Genomic DNA, 23,376 nt, shown 5'->3' with positions numbered 1-23,376 from the left:
TAAGACACCCGAAGGGAGTGGGATCATGGCCAGGGTCACCATTGTACAGCACCCCTGGAGCAATTAGGGTTAATTGCTCCAGGGCAGTGACAGATTATTTATTTCACCTTGTCGGCTCCGGTATTCGAACCAGCAATCTTTCAGTTACTGACCCAATGCCTTAACCTCAAGGCTACCTGCTACGCTTTATCCATCTATGAATATCAAGTGGATTGTTTTTCAAGTGGATGTGTGATCATGCCATACGTGCCCACTAATTAGGAACAAAAGAGAAGACTTCCTTGAACATGGAGAAAAGGGCAGTGAAAGAGCACTTAGGGGAACATTGGCAGCTGAATGAGTAGTGGGTTTATTTCTGCTGCTGTCTGTAGTAATGGACCATCAACACAATGCACTTGGTTCCAACAACACTCAAATTCTCATCTAATTGCATGAAACTGAGGCCAAGATCTTTCCCATGTGAACACGTGTTGTAGCTCGGTCCATGTTGTCCTCATAAAGCTGTGTGGGCACCAGAATGGTGAAACACCATGAACCAACTGTTGTCAAGTACATTTCTTCACAAACGGTTCATTATCATGAGGACTTTTGATGATTAGTGCTCCAACATGTTATTATTTTGTCTTTAGTGAACTCCAACCAACAATACATGGACGGATAAATAAAAGACATGATAGCAAGCAGGTCATATCAATTGTTTTATTGATAATAGCCTTTTTTGCAAATTGGTGCTCTTGAAATTCCAGAACACAAAACCCTTGTTTTTATTTTTATACCAGTGTTCTGACCACTTCATTGCCTGAACAACATTTTTGTCCCTTATATATATTTTCTAGTTTATTAAAAAATAGTTAACATGGCTAAATTCATTGCATACATACCATTTACAATGTACAAGTAGTATAATAATAATTCCCTTTGTGGTTGAAATGCAGTAAAACCATCCTTTAAATCAACAGACACATATGGACAGAATATTTTCTGCTCTTAATCAATACATTCAAAGGATATTCAAGTTACACACAATGTCAGCAAGGACGAATCTCTACTTTTGTCAGAGGTTAATGATAAATAATAGGTGTTTCTTCTTTATTTCAACACATGTACTGCATCTATCCAAGATGTAATGAGAGCTCATCTTCTCTGCAGTTCAAGTGAAAACTCCTACGAGGAGGATATCCTCAGAACACCAGGCAGTTGTCTGCTCATACCAGGGTGGAACCAGACAGATCAGCCCAACAACAAGGGAACTATGTAAAGTATGAGGCACTAGGACGTTTTCCCTCCATCTCTCCGTTCCACAACTTAATTTACAGTACAGTGGCTTTAGTTTAAAGCTAACAGTTCAGTCACCAAAGCTTGTTACCAGAAAGATGAAAGGCAGAAGAAAAATCTAACTTGTATAATGTTTCTCTCATAAAAGTCAACGGCGTCCCTCCCAGAGAACTCTCCTACACACTTTTTGTATTGGGAGACAGCAGTTAGTGGGCTCTGGTTGAAATGTCCTGTATATCTGATTATCACCGTAACCAAATGACTCCAGCCTTTCTTAGACTATCTAGGCCTATAGGTAAATCTTTCAACAACTTTATACACACACAAGTTCACATACTCACACTGCACACAAATGTCTAGAAATCATGTTGGTCTGTTACAATGTATCCAAGTTCAAACCATAGCCTATTCATTCACGGCAAACATCCATGCATCCCTCTTAGCTTCAAGTGTGGCTCCTTCCCACTCTTTATTTGGATAAACTCTGAGGTGAATAACATGTGTTGTTGCCCAGTATTGTGCTAGCTAGTAGTATGAACTGTACCTCCAACACTTCATTTCCTCAATAAAGGTCTTAGTTATGTGCATATTGTCATTGATGTCACAGAACACCCTTAAATACCACTTAAGGTGCGTTCGTTGGTACTGCTTGCCACTCATTGGCTAATTAACAGGAAGAGACAGTGTTTTCTCTCTACATGTATACGTTTAGACCTGGGAATAAAATAAATAGATCTTTAATATGAGTTTACCTGGGCTTGGAAGCGCTCCGTTTCCTAAACAGATAACAGGTGCTACAGTACATGTTCTTCAGCCTACCGATCTGCAGGGCCAATCAACAATAAAACAATAACACATCATGGTACTATTTACTGAAGGTTGTAAGCAGAGAGAAAAGCTGGACAGAGAAAGAAAAGCAGGAGAGAGAAAGAGAGGACAGGAGAGGAGAGAGAGACAGAATAGAGAAAGAGAGGACAGGAGAGGAAAGAGAGAGACAGGAGAGGAGAGAGAGAGACAGGAGAGGAGAGAGACAGAATAGAGAAAGAGAGGACAGGAGAGGAGAGAGAGAGACAGAATAGAGAAAGAGAGGACAGGAGAGGAGAGAGAGAGACAGAATAGAGAAAGAGAGGACAGGAGAGGAGAGAGAGACAGAATAGAGAAAGAAAGATAAAGACAAAATAATTAGCATTGATACAAAATGCACTGTAAAAAGAAAGGGCATCTCTTTCAGGCACAGAGTTGATTTGTCACAGACCGGGGACTCATACAGCAGCTATATATACATCCAACTCATCTGACAGGTGACAGACAGAAGAGAAAAGTCAACATTCCTTCACCCATCATTGAGACTAGTCTGTCTGAGGAGCTTGGAGGAAGAAGCCAGGAGCATGTCTGTGGGGCTGTGGGGCCCCGGGCCCTTCATAGCCATGCCGGCCCCTACCATGGCCGGGTAGCTGCGGTTACGGCGGATGCCTGCGTTCAGAGCGGGGCCGAGGCCCCCTATGGGACTGGTCACCACAGAAGGGCAGAAGTGGGAAGGGCGGTGGAGGCCGCTGAGGGGCCCCAGCATGGTGGGCCCCGTGGACCCTGATAAAGAGGGACCGGCCCCAGCCACGCTGAAGCGCTTCAGCTTGTCCACCAGCTTCAGATTGTGGACGCTGACGTCAGTCTGACAATCGCTGTCTGCTGACTCACTGCTCTGGGCCTCTGCCCTCACCTCCTTCAGGATGGAGCTGGCCGGCTTCGAAGCCAGGAAGTTGTCATAGGGCGGGGCGCTGGGACTGAGTTCGAAGGGGCCCACGGGGCTGCTGGGTTTGGCACAGAGGGAGCGGTGGGTTGGGGAGTTGGGCGGCGTGGAGGGTAGGGTGTCGGGGGGCCGCGGCGGTAGAAGCGACGGTACCCCTCCAGTGGTGATTGAGGTGCTACAGTCTGCTCGGTCCCAGCTCTGAGGGTTGTAGACTGCTGCAGAGATGCCTCGCTCCTGGAGGAGCCGCACCAGACCTCCACTAGTGCTCATGGTCTTGGTGGAGTCTCTCAGGTTGGTGAAGGACTCGGCTGCCAGGCTGAGGCGGCGCGGGGTGCAAGGGGTTGAGCAGGGGGTAGATTTGACGCTGCTGCTGCTGGTCATGACGCAGGAGGCAGTAGGGCCAGACATAAGGCTGAAAGAGGGAGGTGGAGAGGGACACACACAGACAGTCACACATACATACTGCTATACAGTCAGCCATACTGCTATACAGTCAGCTATAAAGGCAGATATACTGTTAAATAGTCAGCTATACTGTTAAATAGTCAGCTATATTGATATACAGGCAGCTATATTGATATACAGGCAGCTATATTGATATACAGTCAGCTGCTATATTGATATACAGTCAGCTGCTATATTGATATACAGTCAGCTATAAAGGCAGATATACTGTTAAATAGTCAGCTATAAAGGCAGATATACTGTTATACAGTCAGCTATATTGATATACAGTCAGCTATATTGATACAGTCAGCTACACAGTCAGCTACACTGCAACACAGTCAGCTATACAGCCAGCAATACTGCTATAAAGTCAGCTATACTACTAAACAGTCAGCTATACTGTCAGCTATACAGTCAGCTATACAGTCAGCTATACAGTCAGCTAACAGTCAGCTATACAGTCAGCTATACAGTCAGCTACACAGTCAGCTACACAGTCAGCTACACAGTCAGCTACACAGTCAGCTACACAGTCAGCTACACAGTCAGCTATACTGCTACACAGTCAGCTATACTGCTACACAGTCAGCTATACTGCTACACAGTCAGCTATACTGCTACACAGTCAGCTATACTGCTACACAGTCAGCTATACTGCTACACAGTCAGCTATACTGCTACACAGTCAGCTATACAGTCAGCTACACAGTCAGCTATACAGTCAGCTACACAGGCAGCTATACAGTCAGCTACACAGTCAGCTACACAGTCAGCTACACAGTCAGCTACACAGTCAGCTATACAGTCAGCTATACTGCTATACAGTCAGCTATACAGTCAGCTATACAGTCAGCTATACAGTCAGCTATACTGCTATACAGTCAGCTATACTGCTATACAGTCAGCTATACAGTCAGCTATACTACTACACAGTCAGCTATACTGCTATACAGTCAGCTATACAGTCAGCTACACAGTCAGCTACACAGTCAGCTATACTACTACACAGTCAGCTATACAGTCAGCTATACTACTACACAGTCAGCTATACAGTCAGCTACACAGTCAGCTATACAGTCAGCTACACAGGCAGCTATACAGTCAGCTACACAGGCAGCTATACAGTCAGCTACACAGGCAGCTATACAGTCAGCTACACAGTCAGCTATACAGTCAGCTACACAGTCAGCTATACTGCTATACAGTCAGCTATACTGCTATACAGTCAGCTATACAGTCAGCTATACTACTATACAGTCAGCTATACAGTCAGCTACACAGTCAGCTATACAGTCAGCTACACTACTACACAGTCAGCTATACTACTACACAGTCAGCTATACAGTCAGCTACACAGTCAGCTATACTGCTACACAGTCAGCTATACTGCTACACAGTCAGCTATACAGTCAGCTATACAGTCAGCTACACAGTCAGCTATACTGCCCCACAGTCAGCTATACAGCTATACAGTCAGCTATACTGCTATACAGTCAGCTGTACAGTCAGCCATACGGCTATACAGTCAGCCATACGGCTATACAGTCAGCCATACGGCTATACAGTCAGCCATACCGCTATACAGTCAGCCATACGGCTATACAGTCAGCCATACGGCTATACAGTCAGCCATACGGCTATACAGTCAGCCATACGGCTATACAGTCAGCCACACAGTCAGCTATACTGTTATACAGTCAGCCATACTGCTATGTACAGTCAGCCATACGGCTATGCAGTCAGCCATACAGCTATGCAGTCAGCCATACAGCTATGCAGTCAGCCATACAGCTATGCAGTCAGCCATACCGTTATGCAGTCAGCTATACCGTTATGCAGTCAGCTATACAGTCAGCCATACAGTCAGCCATACTGCTATACAGTCAGCTATACAGTCAGCTATACAGTCAGCTATACTGCTATACAGTCAGCCATACGGCTATACAGTCAGCCATACGGCTATACAGTCAGCCATACAGTCAGCCATACGGCTATACAGTCAGCCATACAGTCAGCTATACTGCTATACAATCAGCCATACGGCTATACAGTCAGCCATATGGCTATACAGTCAGCCATACCGTTATACAGTCCGCCATACTGCTATACAGTCCGCCATACTGCTATACAGTCCGCCACAGGGTCAGCTATACAGCTATACAGTCAGCTATACTACTTTACAGTCAGCTATACTGCTATACAGTCAGCTATACTGCTATTACAGTCAGCTGTACAGTCAGCCATACGGCTATACAGTCAGCCATACGGCTATACAGTCAGCCATACGGCTATACAGTCAGCCATACCGCTATACAGTCAGCCATACCGCTATACAGTCAGCCATACTGCTGTACAGTCAGCTGAACAGTCAGCTATACTACTATACAGTACGCCACACAGTCAGCTATACTGCTATACTGTCAGCTATACTGCTATACTGTCAGCTATACAGCTATACAGCTATACAGCTATACAGTCAGCTATACAGCTATACAGTCAGCTATACAGCTATACAGTCAGCTATACAGTCAGCTATACAGCTATACAGTCAGCTATACAGCTATACTGTCAGCTATACAGCTATACTGTCAGCTATACAGCTATACTGTCAGCCATGCTGCCATACAGTCAGCTATACTGTTATACAGTCAGCTATAACGCTTTACAGTCAGCTATAACGCTTTAGTCAGCTATACTGTTATACAGTCAGCTATAAAGCTTTACAGTCAGCTATACTGTTATACAGTCAGCTATAAAGCTTTACAGTCAGCTATACTGTTATACAGTCAGCTATAAAGCTTTACAGTCAGCTATACTGTTATACAGTCAGCTATAAAGCTTTACAGTCAGCTATACAGCTATACTGTCAGCTGAACAGTCAGCTATACAGTCCGCCACACAGTCAGCTATACTGCTATACTGTCAGCTATACAGTCAGCTATAAAGCTTTACAGTCAGCTATACTGCTATACAGTCCGCCACACAGTCAGCTATACTGCTATACTGTCAGCTATAAAGCTTTACAGTCAGCTATACAGCTATACTGTCAGCCATACGGCTATGCAGTCAGCTATGCTCCTCAGCTATGACAGACACAGCCAGTCAGCTAGACTGATGATTCAAGCTTTAATATTACTGGCTATTGGTCCTGAGATCATATCCACATGACAATATTTTATAAGAGTCAACACAGATGGAGTTCAAATAAATCAATAAATCCTTCTAGAGGCTAGACAACTCAATAGATCCTTCTGGAGCCTAGACCCCTCAATAAATCCTTCTAGAGCCTAGACCACTCAATAAATCCTTCTAGAGCCTAGACCCCTCAATAGATCCTTCTGGAGCCTAGACCACTCAATAAATCCTTCTAGAGCCTAGACCACTCAATAGATCCTTCTGTAACCTAGACCACTCAATAGATCCTTCTGTAACCTAGACCACTCAATAGATCCTTATGTAACCTAGACCACTCAATAGATCCTTCTGTAACCTAGACCACTCAATAGATCCTTCTGTAACCTAGACCACTCAATAGATCCTTCTGTAACCTAGACCACTCAATAAATCCTTCTGGAGCCTAGACGACTCAATAGATCCTTCTAGAGCCTAGACCACTCAATAGATCCTTCTAGAGCCTAGACCACTCAATAGATCCTTCTAGAGCCTAGACCACTCAATAAATCCTTCTAGAGCCTAGACCACTCAATAAATCCTTCTGGAGCCTAGACGACTCAATAGATCCTTCTAGAGCCTAGACCACTCAATAGATCCTTCTAGAGCCTAGACCACTCAATAAATCCTTCTAGAGCCTAAACCACACAATATATCCTTCTAGAGCCTAGACCACTCAATAAATCCTTCTAGAGCCTAGACCACTCAATAAATCCTTCTAGAGCCTAAACCACTCAATAAATCCTTCTGGAGCCTAGACGACTCAATAAATCCTTCTAGAGCCTAAACCACACAATATATCCTTCTAGAGCCTAGACCACTCAATAAATCCTTCTAGAGCCTAGACCACTCAATAAATCCTTCTAGAGCCTAAACCACTCAATATATCCTTCTAGAGCCTAGACCACTCAATAAATCCTTCTAGAGCCTAGACCACTCAATAAATCCTTCTAGAGCCTAGACCACTCAATAAATCCTTCTAGAGCCTAAACCACACAATAAATCCTTCTAGAGCCTAAACCACACAATATATCCTTCTAGAGCCTAGACCACTCAATAAATCCTTCTAGAGCCTAAACCACACAATATATCCTTCTAGAGCCTAGACCACTCAATAAATCCTTCTAGAGCCTAGACCACTCAATAAATCCTTCTAGAGCCTAAACCACTCAATAAATCCTTCTGGAGCCTAGACGACTCAATAAATCCTTCTAGAGCCTAAACCACACAATATATCCTTCTAGAGCCTAGACCACTCAATAAATCCTTCTAGAGCCTAGACCACTCAATAAATCCTTCTAGAGCCTAAACCACTCAATATATCCTTCTAGAGCCTAGACCACTCAATAAATCCTTCTAGAGCCTAGACCACTCAATAAATCCTTCTAGAGCCTAGACCACTCAATAAATCCTTCTAGAGCCTAAACCACACAATAAATCCTTCTACAAGGATTTATTGAGCTATACAATAGCTATTCAATAGGTTGATTTTAGTCTGATCATCAATGTTAGTTTCCTTTTTTAGCACACACACTGATGCAGACCCCTCACTAGCTTTAAGCACCAGCTGTCAGAGCAGCTCACAGATTACTGCACCTGTACATAGCCCATCTATAATTTAGCCCAAACAACTACCTCTTCCCCTACTGTATTTATTTATTTTTCTCCTTTGCACCCCATTATTTCTATCTCTACTTTGCACATTCTTCCACTGCAAATCTACCATTCCAGTGTTTTACTTGCTATATTGTATTTACTTCGCCACCATGGCCTTTTTTTTGCCTTTCACCTCATTTGCTCACATTGTATATAGAATTATTTTTCTACTGTATTATTGACTGTATGTTTTGTTTATTCCATGTGTAACTCTGTGTTGTTGTATGTGTCAAACTGCTTTGCTTTATCTTGGCCAGGTCGCAATTGTAAATGAGAACTTGTTCTCAACTTGCCTACCTGGTTAAATAAAGGTGAAATAAAATAAAATAAGACTAGTACAATATAATGGAGCTTCCTGGTACAAGGTAAATGTACTAACCAATCACTGCCCGTATCAATATCAGATCAAATAGAAAACAATATTAACATCAACATCTCACTGACTATTTCATTCAGAAACCAACAGACAAGTCAATGGGACACTTTGACAAGGTAATCTGGATGTTTACTCAAACACATGCTATTTCAACCCCAGATAACATTTCCTGGAAAACCCCCAAAGGAAATTTACTCATCAATTAGTATCAGAGACGCAGTGCTAACACACCGGTAATTATACAAACCAGTGTTATGAACACTGATCCAAACATAGTTCTGTAAGCAATGAACAACCACAAGCTTAGCATCAATCATCAGACCACAATCAAGTTGTATTGTATGAATCACTGCCAGGGGCCATCATTACATTATGGAAGACATTTTGATCTGATCGTCATTGATTAGAGAGTCTCAGCCCGTTGGGGCGGAGCTGTTCTAGATTTGTTTGATTGACAGTTGACAGGAGGGGGGTTAGAGGGTTTAGAGACCAAAGGAAGCAGAATAGTTAGAAGGGGACAGTGAGGCAGGCTTTGTTATTCCCCGGAACAACCCCAAAACTACGGAGTCAGACCCCAAATCCCCTACAACGAGGCCACGCTACTAGTCATGTGACATGCGACAGGTCTCACCCACGTGGCGGGAGGGGGCGTGGCTCAGTGGGCCTGCTGTTCTAAATCAGCCTTCAGAACAACATGATAGAGAGCGGCTTCCTCTTCCTCATCACATGACCTGGAGGGGATGGGGGCAATTCAATACAATTCAATCATCTTTATTCAGGAGGGGCAATTATAGCTGTCAGACAGTGGGTATGTGTTAAACACACTATGGCTCAGCCAGGGCAAAGGAAAACGTACTTGTGAACGAATCATGACTAACTTAGTTTTTACATCAACATTAATTAATATTATTATTCTATGTCAGTATTTCCTTCAGCAATATGGGCTTATTATGATCCTCTCTGTATTATCATTCTCAGCCCAATGCTGAAAGCCAAGGAGGTTTCCACCGTCTGCAGTGATAGCGGTTCAGACAGACACTGCCACCTAGTGGCTACAAGGGTACACTGCAGTGTCAGCATCTCAAATGGCACTCTATTCCCTATATGCTGTAGTGCACTGCTTTGGACCAGGTCCCACAGTGTATAGGGAAGCCATTTGGGACTCCACCAGTGTGGGGTAAGAGGGTTATCTAACCTGGGGGTGACTCTGGTCAGCTCGTCTGAGGGGTGCATGATCCGACAGGTGGTGAAGGTATAGGTGGAGCTGGTGTTGGACATGCATTTACCAGGGTAGTGGGCTGTAGACAGGAAGAGAGGGAGAGAGGGAGGAAGGGTAGAGGGTTAGTACTGGGCAGAGATACCAACATTCTTTTAAACACAAAACTTAAAATCAAACACTCAAAGACAGAGTGGATGGTTTAAAGCTGCATCAGTTGCAAAGATGAAACCGCTGTATTTTTGCCTGAAGAAGCCATTTTAAACCACTGAAAACAATTAGAAAGGCAGATAAAGGAATGACAATGATTTCAGCAGATTCCTAATATCCCAGGCATGAATTAGTGTTCCACTCTAACATAGGGATTCTCCATAGGGAACACAATGCAGGTTGAACTAAAAACACTGCAGAGAAGTGGTGTGTTGACTGTTTGGAGCTGTGTGTGGACTCTGCAGTGTTGACTGTTTGGAGCCGTGTGTGGACTCTGCAGTGTTGACTGTTTGGAGCTGTGTGTGGACTCTGCAGTGTTGACTGTTTGGAGCTGTGTGTGGACTCTGCAGTGTTGACTGTTTGGAGCTGTGTGTGGACTCTGCAGTGTTGACTGTTTGGAGCTGTGTGTGGACTCTGCAGTGTTGACTGTTTGGAGCTGTGCGTGGACTCTGCAGTGTTGACTGTTTGGAGTTGTGTGTGGACTCTGCAGTGTTGACTGTTTGGAGTTGTGTGTGGACTCTGCAGTGTTGACTGTTTGGAGCCATGTGTGGACTCTGCAGTGTTGACTGTTTGGAGCCGTGTGTGGACTCTGCAGTGTTGACTGTTTGGAGCTGTGTGTGGACTCTGCAGTGTTGACTGTTTGGAGCTGTGTGTGGACTCTGCAGCTCAATGTCAAAGGCAGGAGATGAGGTGACATTCACACCCCTCCATAATAATTCCTAGGAAACAGGGTCATGGACTGAACATGTTTCCCAAATGGTCCCCTACTCACTATATAGTATACTACTTTTGACCAGAGCACTATGGGCCATGGTTAAAATAGTGCATTGTATAGGGAATAGGGGGCCATTTGGGATGCCAGTAGTGTCATGTGAGTTACTGGACAGCTGTGAGAGCATGATGCTGTTAACAGATCACGTCATCTGATACCACGAAAACCAAACCACAGAGACCTGGACACTGGCCATAGGTTGCACATATTCAATCTGGAGTGTGTGTGTGTGTGTGTATGTGTGTGTGTGTGTAATACGTATATACTACGTCACTACATAGGTTTACACTAACAAAGGACATCTCTAATAATGGGCTTTTTGAGTCTTCTTCATGCCTTTGAGATGAAGAATGTTGTGATGGAAGACAAGAACAATATCCCGACTTTCTCAGGAGAGACAACATGATTTGACACAAATGACTCAAGTGGACGGAAGTGGTGATCAGAACTGGATGATTCAAATGAATCTGAATTTGTAAGGAAGGATCTTGAGATTTTAGGAACAGTGTGAATGTGTGAGAGGTGAAGATTAAACATAATACTGAAATAAATTCAACTCAATATACTCAAAAGGGGCATGACAGTAGCACACGTCTGGATGAGGTGGGTGTGTCTGGACGAGGTGGGTGTGTCTGGACACGTCTGGATGAGGTGGGTGTGTCTGGACGAGGTGGGTGTGTCTGGACATGTCTGAATGAGGTGGGTGTGTCTGGACACGTCTGGATGAGGTGGGTGTGTCTGGACGAGGTGGGGGTGTCTGGACGAGGTGGGTGTGTCTGGACACGTCTGGATGAGGTGGGTGTGTCTGGAGATGTGTGCATGAGCGTGGAGGGATCGGGGACCGACGGGCAGGCGAGGAGGGGATGGCTATGGCCAATGAATGCCCCAATATCCTGAGGTAGAAGGGAGGGTTAGGGACGTCCGGTGCCTGTGTGACCCATTTAGGAGGCTCCCTCACCGGACACCCCGTCAGCGGCTGCAGCCTGATCCTGGTTCTCCTGGTTCTCTCTGTCTGGAGGTGCGGGGGACGACAGTGATGTGCTGCCTGGGCCTAATGTCTCGCCCTCTTCCCTGGCTTCTCCATCACCCCCAACCCCTCCCTCTGGAAGGTTGTTGTTGATGCCTCTGCCGCTGCAGGAGGAGGAGCAGGAGGAGGACCGGGTACGGAGGCCCTGCCGGCTGAGGATGGAGATGCCACTACAGACGGGGGTAGAGCCTGAGGCAGAGAGGCTGTGGACAGACTCCTCCACGACCTCAAAGTCCTCCTCCTCAAAGTCAGTGAACAGGTACATGTGCTCCAGGTCTAGTTCCAGAGGACGGAAGCCCTTAGTGACCACACCAGGCCGCGTGTCCAGGATCCCACCCAGGTTGGGCTGGGCCAGCTGCTGCCACTGGTGCAGGGTGGCTGAGCCTGGGAGGGAGAATGTCAAACGTTAGACACACATAAACTATTACAGTGTAATGATAATGTAATACATGTTAGTGTATATTATTATAGTGTAATGATAATGTAATACATGTTCGTGTATATTATTATAGTGTAATGATAATGTAATAACAGTGTAATAATGTAATGAACTCACAAGGTAAAGTGTTGGTTCATTGTGCATGCTAATGGTGTTGTCACCAGGTGGCACTAGAGACCCAGATTAGATACCCTACTAGATGTTTCCTACTACTGTATAACCTGACACTGACTTACGTTCCAAATGCCACCCTACATCCCTATATAGAGTGCACTACTTTTGACCAGGACCCTCTGATCTCTGGTGATTTTTCAATCAACCATTTAATCTGACAAAAAAAAAGCTGAAAAACATGTTGAAAACAACATTTGGAAAATAAATATATTTAGCATTTTAGCGTGGGAAAATAAATACTCTATGTAAGAAAAATGTAGATAAAAATGTGAAGAACTTATTTCATTTGGTTAAATGTGTGCTTCATACCTGATCTATAACTGCATCTATCGACTCAAACTAACACAGTATCCAAGTTGTATTTCAAACAGTTGCATTCAGGTTCTTTCAGGAGATAACACAAATATGTATCAAATCTCTTCTGACAGCTTTTTGAGGATGCCTGATATGTTTGGAGATGATTTGACATTAGAATAACAGGCTGTACAGCTGTTTAATGTCATCCCTCCTTGATAAAACATAGAGGCACAGGGCCTCAACGATGCTGTGGAAAAGACCAGCAACAGGTCTGGGTTTGCTTCGCATGATGATAACTAAACTAGGTTCAACTAATGTGTTTGGCAGGGCTAGTGGTGGTGGGCTGGTCTAAGTCGAACTCTAAGTCTAAGTCTAAAGGCTCAGACACACCAATAACGTTTTCTAACTTGGCACCTCTGAACGTAATTTGCAAACCGATTTTATTATGTAGAATCCCTTAAAGATTTTTGGCAGTCAGACGTCGACAGTGGGTGGTCCCTAAAACACGGAGCGCTGAACGATCGGCAGACGTAAGCTAGATCCACATTCGGTGTGATGTGTGTGAGCCTCAACTCTGACTGTAGATGTGGAACCAGCAGCGGGGGCTGGGTGAGTCAGAAGTAGAAGGAGTACTGTGTGGAGAGGCTGCACTCATCATGGTGAATTAACTCCCACAGTGTGTCAACCAGCAGCAGGGTGAGAGGTCTTGGGGAAGGAGTCACCTTCCAGTGGCTTGACGATCTGCAGCTTCTCCGGCAGGTAGGAGCGGGAGCAGAAGGAGTACCCAGACCAGATGGAAGAGGGGTGGGTTCCTCCCAGGGACATGATGCTCTCTGTGGGGGTCATACTGCCGTTGTACACCTCTCCCTTCTCCACCAGCCCCTGGAGCTTCCGATCCCTCTCCTCCTCGAAGAAGCGCCGCTCGCTCAGGTAGTTGTCCCGCCGCAGGGAGAGACGTCGCAGGGCTGCTTCCAGATCCTGAGAGCCCGGCGTTCCAGGGGTCCCTGGTTTCTTGTTGGAGTCATCCTCACTGGGGAAAGAGAGAGAAAATAGAGCAGAAGACAACATGAGTCTTGGCCATCAACCTACATTAGCTGAGGACAGGAGAAACTGTGTACATGGTCTTTATTTATTCAATTTAGTCCTATTCAACGCTACAAGTCTAACAAAAGGTCCTATAACTGGTTTGCTGTACTCAATGAAAGACACTGATCCTGTACATAACAACGTGAATAGCAACCAGACTGGCTGATGACATCAGCAAAACAACAAAAAGAGTCAACTGTTATGTGGTTGGCATTCCGAATAACAAAAATCCCCAATGGTCATTTGACGTTAACACAAGACGTTTTGACTTCCCTAGCATTATGTGCAGAGTCACAACATAATCAGTTGTTACAGGAGAAAGTTACATGACAAACTACTGTTTGGCTTTATTGTACTGTGGTTGCTATGGGAACTAGTAAAGACAAACTTCTTCCTTTCCCTCTTGGTTTACCCAGCAAAGCCATGGATATTTCTGTCAGTGGTGTTGTTGTAGAGCCAGCAAAGTGCTTAGTAACCCTAACCCTGATCTATTCAAATTACAATGATAGCAGATATGCATTCAGGAAACCATGGGAACCGTCTTGTTTAACACTCTGTTTACACTCTGATAGACTTTACTGGATAACTACATGGATGGGACGACCTCTGACCTGTTGTACCAGCCAGAACTTTACTAGATCAAGAAGACAGAGAGGAATAGGAGAGAGAGAGAGGAAATACTTCACGTTCAACAAGAGAGAGGAGAGAGAGAGTTCACATGCAGAGAGAAAGTGAGTTCACATGCAGAGAGAGAGAGCGAGAGAGAGATATTTCATATTCAAAGTGAAAGAGAGCCAGCCAGCGAGTAGTCATGGCTCAGTCCCAGTCCCAGCACCTGTGGTCAGGCGTCTCCAGTATGAAGCTGTTGGTGTGGTTGTCTATGAGGATGCTCCCCATATCCCCTCCGTACAGGCTGGAGCGGGGCGTGGACAGGCAGCTGGAGCGGCCAGAGTTCAGACAGGACGACCGGTTGGAGCCGGGGATGTTCATGGGAGACGGGGCCAGAGAGGAGCGCTGACGCATCAGGTTAACGTTTTTCACAGTCTCAAACACACGCTTGGGGTGCAACCTACACACACACATGGACACACACGGACACGATATCAGCGTAGCTCTAAAATGGGGTTAGATGTACTTCAGTAGATATTGGTATTGAATAAGGGCCTACTTCTGCTCTTCCACTTCCGGGTCATCCATAGCCAGCCCCTTCCTCATGGTGCCCTCAATCTCAGCAGCTAGAGAGTCCTGGGACGACAGACAAACAATAATCATCAGGATTATTACTGTCTATGTGACTAGTCCCTGAAGTCCCAGACCTAGGGACTGTGATTAATAAACATTATCTTGGTAACTTTGAAAAGGGGGGTGTCCTCTTCAGACAGACAACTCCCCCAACAAATCGCAAGGCAGACATGCCAGAATGTAACGATTCAAAACCAAAGTTGGCAGGCAAAACCTTAGCAGTAGTTTAAGTGAAGGTAGTTGATGCAAACTAACCACTCACGTAATGCACTCATTAAAAATAACCTCTGATCAACCATTTCTAGCTACTTTTTTGTGTCTGGGAGATGTTTAAGCTAGGACAACACGCTAGGACAACACGCTAGGAAAACACGCTAGGACAACACGCTAGGACAACACGCTGATAAGGCAGTGACGTAAAAAAGCCGGATGTCCCAACTCTGCTCTTCTCTCAATGCCAAACTGACGTTGTAAACGTCCAGCCGTGTTAAGCTGGAACATTGGTGTATTCTAGAGCAGGGCTCTCCAACCCTGTTCCTGGAGAGACACCCTCCTGTAGGTTATCACTCCAACCCTGTTTCTGGAATTACCCTCCTGTAGGTTATCACTCCAACCCTGTTCCTGGAATTACCCTCCTGTAGGTTATCACTCCAACCCTGTTCCTGGAGAGACACCCTCCTGTAGGTTATCACTCCAACCCTGTTTCTGTAATTACCCTCCTGTAGGTTATCACTCCAACCCTGTTCCTGGAATTACCCTCCTGTAGGTTATCACTCCAACCCTGTTCCTGGAGACACCCTCCTGTAGGTTATCACTCCAACCCTGTTCCTGGAATTACCCTCCTGTAGGTTATCACTCCAACCCTGTTCCTGGAAATACCCTCCTGTAGGTTATCACTCCAACCCTGTTCCTGGAGAGACACCCTCCTGTAGGTTATCACTCCAACCCTGTTCCTGGAATTACCCTCCTGTAGGTTATCACTCCAACCCTGTTCCTGGAATTACCCTCCTGTAGGTTATCACTCAAACCCTGTTCCTGGAGACACCCTCCTGTAGGTTATCACTCCAACCCTGTTCCTGGAATTACCCTCCTGTAGGTTATCACTCCAACCCTGTTCCTGGAAATACCCTCCTGTAGGTTATCACTCCAACCCTGTTCCTGGAATTACCTTCCTGTAGGTTATCACTCCAACCCTGTTCCTGGAATTACCCTCCTGTAGGTTATCACTCCAACCCTGTTTCTGTAATTACCCTCCTGTAGGTTATCACTCCAACCCTGTTCCTGGAATTACCCTCCTGTAGGTTATCACTCCAACCCTGTTCCTGGAATTACCCTCCTGTAGGTTATCACTCCAACCCTGTTCCTGGAGAGACACCCTCCTGTAGGTTATCACTCCAACCCTGTTCCTGGAGAGACACCCTCCTGTAGGTTATCACTCCAACCCTGTTCCTGGAGAGACACCCTCCTGTAGGTTATCACTCCAACCCTGTTCCTGGAGTACCCTCCTGTAGGTTATCACTCCAACCCTGTTCCTGGAGAGACACCCTCCTGTAGGTTATCACTCCAACCCTGTTCCTGGAATTACCCTCCTGTAGGTTATCACTCCAACCCTGTTCCTGGATTTACCCTCCTGTAGGTTATCACTCCAACCCTGTTCCTGGATTTACCCTCCTGTAGGTTATCACTCCAACCCTGTTCCTGGAATTACCCTCCTGTAGGTTATCACTCCAACCCTGTTCCTGGAGAGACACCCTCCTGTAGGTTATCACGCCAACCCTGTTCCTAGAGAGCAGCCCTCCTGTAGTTATCACGCCAACCCTGTTCCTGGAGATCTACCCTCCTGTAGGTTGTCAATCCAACTCTAATCTATCACACCTGATTCTAATAATTAGCTGGTTGATAACCTGATTCAGGTTAGTTACGACTGGGGTTGGAGTGAAAACCTACAGGAGGGTATCTCTCCAGGAACAGGGTTGGCGTGATAACCTACAGGAGGGTAGCTCTCCAGGAACAGGGTTGGTGTGATAACCTACAGGAGGGTAGCTCTCCAGGAACAGGGTTGGAGACCCATGTTCTAGAGAGACTATGTGACTGAATTGGGTTAATTTGTTAGAGAATCTTCTGGGCCCCAAAAAACAGCCAATCGATTCGGAACAAACAAAACAAGACAGGATTCATCACACGGACATAACTGGGTTACTATGGGAACTAACCCCAGCCTGTTAATCCTACTGTAAACACCTCAAAACATGACTTCTCTCTACAGGGTCAATACCAGCCATCTCCTTCTCCGCACAGACCACATTCACTACAGCTAGATGCTAACACCGATAAGGTGTCTACCTCTCTCTGTGACTGTCTTTACGTTACAATTACATCACAGTTCTGGGGCTGGGGAGTTACGACGTGGCCAGGGCTGGGCCTAGGGCCAGGGCATTAGGGTTACCTCCCTGCTCCTCACTGGTGGTGAGTGGCAACACATCAAGCAGTCAGAGATGCAATAGACAAGTTCTCCACTCACCCCCTCGGCATAAACAATGCTGTTAACATCTGACACCTGAGAAATGGGGTTGAAAACAAAACCTGATGAAAGGAAATCCATTTCACCTCTATACCAGTTATAGCCCTCTCTCCCTTCCGCTCTCCTTCAATCTTTTCTTCCCTCCTCTCTCTTGCTCCCTCCCTCCCTCCCTCCCTCCCACTCCCTCCCTCCCTCCCTCCCGCCCTCCCTCCCTCCCTCCCACTCCCTCCCTCCCATGCTCCCTCCCTCCCATGCTCCCTCCCTCCTCTCTCATGCTCCCTCCCTCCCTCCCTCCTCTCTCATGCTCCCTCCCTCCCTCCTCTCTCATGCTCCCTCCCTCCCTCCTCTCTCATGCTCCCTCCCTCCCTCCTCTCTCATGCTCCCTCCCTCCCTCCTCTCTCATGCTCCCTCCCTCTCTCCTCTCTCATGCTCCCTCCCTCTCTCCTCTCTCATGCTCCCTCCCTCTCTCCTCTCTCATGCTCCCTCCCTCCTCTCTCTTTCTCTCTTTTGCTCCCTCCCTCCCTCTAGTCTGTCCATAGGGAACAGGAAGTGTTGAGGTGTACTGAGGGGCAGTGTTTTATTACTCTGACCCCTGTGTATGTGTGTGTCTCACCATAGGGAACAGGCCCAGGGAGTGGAAGCGTCGGGGTGTACTGAGAGGCAGTGATTTATTCCGGAGGTTCTTCAGCTCTTCCTGGGCCTCATGGAGCATCTCCATACACTCTGCATACTTATCCTCCAACTCCCTCAGCTAGAGGAGGGGAGAGAGAGAGAAGAGGAGAGAGAAAAGAAAGAGCGAGAGAAGAGGAGCAAGAGATGAGGAAATGATCAGAAAACTGGACAATATCACAATTCTATCATTCTAGATAATGACAGTGATAATCATATGCTGTTGAAACATCAGGGGGACATCAAACACTATTCTATTTAAATATGGTTAGAGATTGTATTGTACTGAATTATATAACCCAACTTCCACTAGACTCATTCCACGGAGGGCCGAGTGTCTGTATGTTTTCACTCCTCCCTTGTACTTGATTGATGAATTAAGGTTGTCTAGGTCTTAATTGAAAGGAAACACCAAAAGCCAGCAGACACTAGGCCCTCCCTGGAATGAGTTTGACACCACTGCAATAATGGAAAACATCCCTAGCGTGGTAATTGGGTCTCGTTAGGCAGTGCTTCTTGTCCTGTTGGTAATTGATTAATGAGGCCTTACTGTACCTCAGCAGTGAGCTGGCGCTGGGCATCTTTGGCAGCTCCTAGATGCTGGATGAGCTCTTGGTTTTCAACTGCATACTGCGGAACAGACATGACTGTTAGTCCCTGAGGGCTAGAAGCTCACACACATCATCATAGACACACTGATAACAGCTAGAAGACTAGTTGTGTTCCAGGTGGGCGTCTTGCAGCTGTGCCTTTCTGTCTATATTATCAATATGGTTCTACTTCTCCAGGCGTTGTGATATCACAACAATCTGCACAGCGGGACTGTAAGAAAGGCCACCTGGAACGTGTCCATTGGCCTGGACTGTGGCAGGCAGTCTGGGTCATTACTGGCCTGGCCACTCACAGACTTGGACTTCTTCTGCAGGTCTACGATCTGGGACAGGAGGTGTGTGATCTCCTCCTGCTGGCGAGACGCGTCGTCCGTCTTCCTCGCCAGCTCCTCCGCCAGGGTGGACATCTGGTGGTTGGTATCTCCTAGTGGGCACACGGGACGCGGCGAAATAAATGACATGAGCAATGAGTATCCACCATGAATCAGTGTTGTCGACCTGTCCTAGACCTCCTCCATAGCAACACTTAAATGTAGCTCCAGTGATACATGATGTTAACTGCCTAGCTAGATGTTAGCAATATCTCCACCTAGTTCTCTCCATATGGCTTTCACACATCCAGTCCTATCAGATGTGTGAAGGGGAGTGAACAAGGGCAGAGGGAACATCCTTATTGGAATGAAACACAGCCCTGTTTTGCTTTCTCTCGGGGAGCCCAGGGGACAGGGGAGGTGAGACGTGAGCCGTGTGTGTGTTTGTGTGTGTTACTCACTCAGCTCTTTGACGACGTCGTTGACCAGCTGCTGCTCCTTCTCCTCGTACTCCTCTGTCTCCGTCTCCAGGTGACTGGCCTGGTGGGGGATGACAGGATGCAGCCACGCATCATCATCATCATCACACAGCAGGAGAGCTGGGTGTAAAGTATTGGCAGCAGTACTTATTCCAGTCCTATTACCACTGGTACCTCTGGTTTACTATGAAAATACTCTACTGAATCTTTCTGGTAAGCATCTGAAGTTATTCAATCAAATTAGCTCACGCTTGCTAACATTATGATATTTATTACAATGAACTCCCATGTGACCAGGTAATAAGCATTTCATTATGTTTTGTCGTTTTGTTAAATTCCATATTATTATCCGACTGTAACACAAAGTATTACTAAGTTGCCATCTCTTCACCGTCTAAGGTTTAGTCAATGTTTATCAATGTACAGTGTTCACTGAACTCTAAAATAAATCCCCAGACTGTGATCTAAACCCCAGGGTGCAGAGCCATGATCGGTCCCCAAAGCATTGACATTAATATCTGATGACCTCTCCCTCACAGTATGGTCAGCAGGACACCGCCACAGAACTACACACAGGGTTAGTTAGCTACATGACTTTACCTCTGATCTAAGAGAGATGTTCTCTGCCTCCAGGTCTTTGAGTTTCTTCTGCAGGGAGTCCAGGGGGAAGTAACTTGGCACCGACAGTGTGGAGTCATTGTGGCGGATGCTGTGTGGACAAGACACAGCGACCGTCGGTAAGTGACAAGAGACAAAGGTTACTTCCCAAATGGCATCCTATTCCCTACGAAGTGAACTACTTTTGACCACCAGGGCCCGTAGTTCAACATGTAGTGCACTGTGTTTGACTAGAGCCCTATGGGCCCTATGGGTCCTGGTCAAAGGTAGTGGACAACATTGGGACTAGGTTGCCATTTGGGACAGAGCCCTACATTTGTAAAAACAGGGAATCATATCCACCAGGATAATTTTTTATTTATTTCACCTTTATTTAACCAGGTAGGTCAGTTGAGAACAAGTTCTCATTTACAACTGCGACCTGGCCAAGATAAAGCAAAGCAGTGCGACAAAAACAACACAGAGTTACACATGGAATAAACAAACGTACAGTCAATAACACAATAGAAAATCTGTATACAGTGTGTGCAAATGAAGTAAGGAGGTAAGGCAATAAATAGGCCATAGTGGCAAAGTAATTACAATTTAGCAATTAACACTTGACTGATAGATGTGCAAGTAGAAATACTGTTGTGCAAAAGAGCAGTAAAAAAATATATAAAAAAATATAGGGATGAGGTAGGTAGTTGGTTGGATGGGCTATTTACAGATGATCTATTTACAGATGGGCTGTGTACAGCTGCAGCGATCTGTACGCTGCTCTGACAGGTGATGTTTGAAGTTAGAGAGGGAGATATATGTTTCCAACTTCAGTGATTTTTGCAATTCGTTCCAGTCATTGGCAGCAGAGAACTGGAAGGAATGGTGGCCAAAGTAGGGGTTGGCTTTGGGGATGACCAGTGAGATGTACCTGCTGGAGTGCTTGCTACGGGTGGGTGTTGCTATGGTGACCAGTGAGCTGAGGTAAGGCGGAGCTTTACCTAGCAAAGACTTATAGATGACCTGGAGCCAGTGGGTTTGGCGACGAACATGTAGCAAGGACCAGCCAAAGAGAGTATACAGGTCGCAGTGGTGGGTAGTATATGGGGCTTGGTGACAAAACGGACGGCACTGTGATAGACTACATCCAATTTGCTGAGTAGAGTGTTGGAGGCTATTTTGTAAATGACATCGCCCATGTCAAGGATCGGTAGAATAGTACGTTTTACGAGGGTATGTTTGGCAGCATGAGTGAAGGATGCTTTGTTGCGAAATAGGAAGCCGATTCTAGATTTAACTTTGGATTGGAGATGCTTAGTGTGAGTCTGGAAGGAGAGTTTACAGTCTAAACAGACACCTAGGTATTTGTAGTTGTCCACATATTCTAAGTCAGAACCGTCCAGAGTAGTGATGCTAGACGGGCGGGAGGGTGCGGGGCAGCGATCGGTTGAAGAGCATGCATTTAGTTTTACTAGTGTTTAAGAGCAGTTGGAGGCCACAGAAGGAATGTTGTATGGCATTGAAGCTCGTTTGGAGGTTTGTTAACAGTGTCCAAAGAAGGGCCAGATGTATACAGAATGGTGTCGTCTGCGTAGAGGTGGATCAAAGAATCACCCGCAGCAAGAGCAACATCATTGATATATACAGAGAAAAGAGTCGGCCTGAGAATTGAACCCTGTGGCACCCCCATAGAGACTGCCAGAGGTCCGGACAACAGGCCCTCCGATTTGACACACTGAACTCTATCTGAGAAGTAGTTAGTGAACCAGACAAGGCAGTCATTAGAGAAACCAAGGCTGTTGAGTCTGCCGATAAGAATACGGTGATTGACAGAGTCGAAAGACTTGGCCAGGTCGATGAAGACGGCTGCACAGTACTGTTTTTTATCGATGGTGGTTATGATATCGTTTAAGACGCTGAGCATGGCTGAGGTGCACCCGTGACCAGCTCTGAAACCAGATTGCACAGCGGAGAAGGTACTGTGGGATTTGAGATGGTCGGTGATCTGTTTGTTCACTTGGCTTTCGAAGACTTTAGAATGACTGGGCAGAGCTGGCAGAGGGGCTCAACACGATATACAGACCAGACTGGAAACATCTGCATTATTTAGACAACAAGGATAGATGGAACAGTCAATCAATGTTTTACCACCAGTGTAACAGGACGCCTGGTAGTGTCTGCCATTATGACACTAGTGGGAACGCCACGGTCTTGGTTTTCACCCAACCGCTCTGTGTTTGAGGCGTAAGAGAAACAGGTCAGTTTGTCTGTATTTCCCCCTGAGATAACACAACAAACCAACCCTAGCCTGCTGCCTCAGTCTGCCACACAGGGTCAAAGTACCTCTGTCTGAGAGAAGAGGGGGATTTTCTGGACAAACAAATCAAAGGCCTTTATTCATCTTAAAGAAAACAGCCTTGAAGCCATCCTTAAGCAGGAGCCACAAAACACAAGTACCTACCCGTTGGATGGACTTGTGGGACCAGTGAAATAAGAGCTTAAAGGCCCAGTGCAGTCAAAAACGAGATTTTCTGTGTTATATATACATTTCCGCACTATGAGGTTGGAATAATACTGTGAAGTTGGGAAAACGATGATAATGCCCTTTTAGTGTAAGAGCTGTTTGAGAAGACCGCATGAAATGTCAGCCTGTTTTGGTGGGTTGAAGTTCTACATTTGTTAATAGAACAATAGGAGAGTTCCAAACCTCTCTGCCAATAACAGCTAGTTTTAAGTCCCCCCTCCCCACTCAGACCACTCCCAGACAGTCCTAGCTAAATTCTTGCTTGAGAGAATGTTCTTTGCTAAGTAGTTTCTTTTCTTTTTGTTTCTTTTGACCATTTTAATTGAAAACAAACGCAATTGTTACCCAGATATGATTTGATATCGAAATAAAAACAGCTGCATTGGCCCTTTAAGTTGAAAGGTTATATCATTGTAAAAGGAGAGTAGAATTGGGAGGAACAAGAGCAGAGAGACCTTACAGTAGGGACTAACCCCCAGGACCACATACAGCAGTCACCTCCTCTAGCTAAATGTTCTCTGCTGAGTAA

General features: G+C 45.8%; 1 protein-coding gene across 7 annotated transcripts in view; it reads right to left on the bottom strand.

Annotated features, from left to right (window-relative positions):
• Nucleotides 1–685: 685 nt before the first annotated feature.
• Nucleotides 686–23,376, bottom strand: part of LOC139573124 (trafficking kinesin-binding protein 1-like) — a 41,580-nt gene continuing 18,889 nt past the window's right edge. For 3 of the 7 annotated variants that reach the window (XM_071396238.1, XM_071396241.1, XM_071396240.1), the window contains 12 exons: nt 20,327–20,435; nt 19,709–19,787; nt 19,230–19,360; nt 18,881–18,955; nt 18,270–18,407; nt 17,657–17,692; nt 15,062–15,138; nt 14,729–14,962; nt 13,530–13,837; nt 11,829–12,281; nt 9,868–9,970; nt 686–3,434 (listed from right to left, as the gene is read on the bottom strand). In XM_071396238.1, the coding sequence (XP_071252339.1) occupies nt 2,609–3,434; nt 9,868–9,970; nt 11,829–12,281; nt 13,530–13,837; nt 14,729–14,962; nt 15,062–15,138; nt 17,657–17,692; nt 18,270–18,407; nt 18,881–18,955; nt 19,230–19,360; nt 19,709–19,787; nt 20,327–20,435 (2,569 nt within the window). In that variant the 3' untranslated portion in view covers nt 686–2,608. Of the gene's footprint in view, nt 3,435–9,303; nt 9,404–9,867; nt 9,971–11,828; nt 12,282–13,529; nt 13,838–14,728; nt 14,963–15,061; nt 15,139–17,656; nt 17,693–18,269; nt 18,408–18,880; nt 18,956–19,229; nt 19,361–19,708; nt 19,788–20,326; nt 20,436–23,376 lie in introns of all 7 variants that reach the window. The other 4 variants (XM_071396239.1, XM_071396243.1, XM_071396244.1 and 1 more) reach the window with 3 other exon arrangements.

This window comes from Salvelinus alpinus, chromosome 4 (genome assembly GCF_045679555.1).
Source record: "Salvelinus alpinus chromosome 4, SLU_Salpinus.1, whole genome shotgun sequence".
Lineage (NCBI taxonomy): Eukaryota > Metazoa > Chordata > Actinopteri > Salmoniformes > Salmonidae > Salvelinus > Salvelinus alpinus.
Note: the sequence above shows the minus strand (reverse complement) of the source record. Positions and strands in the feature narration are given on the sequence as shown.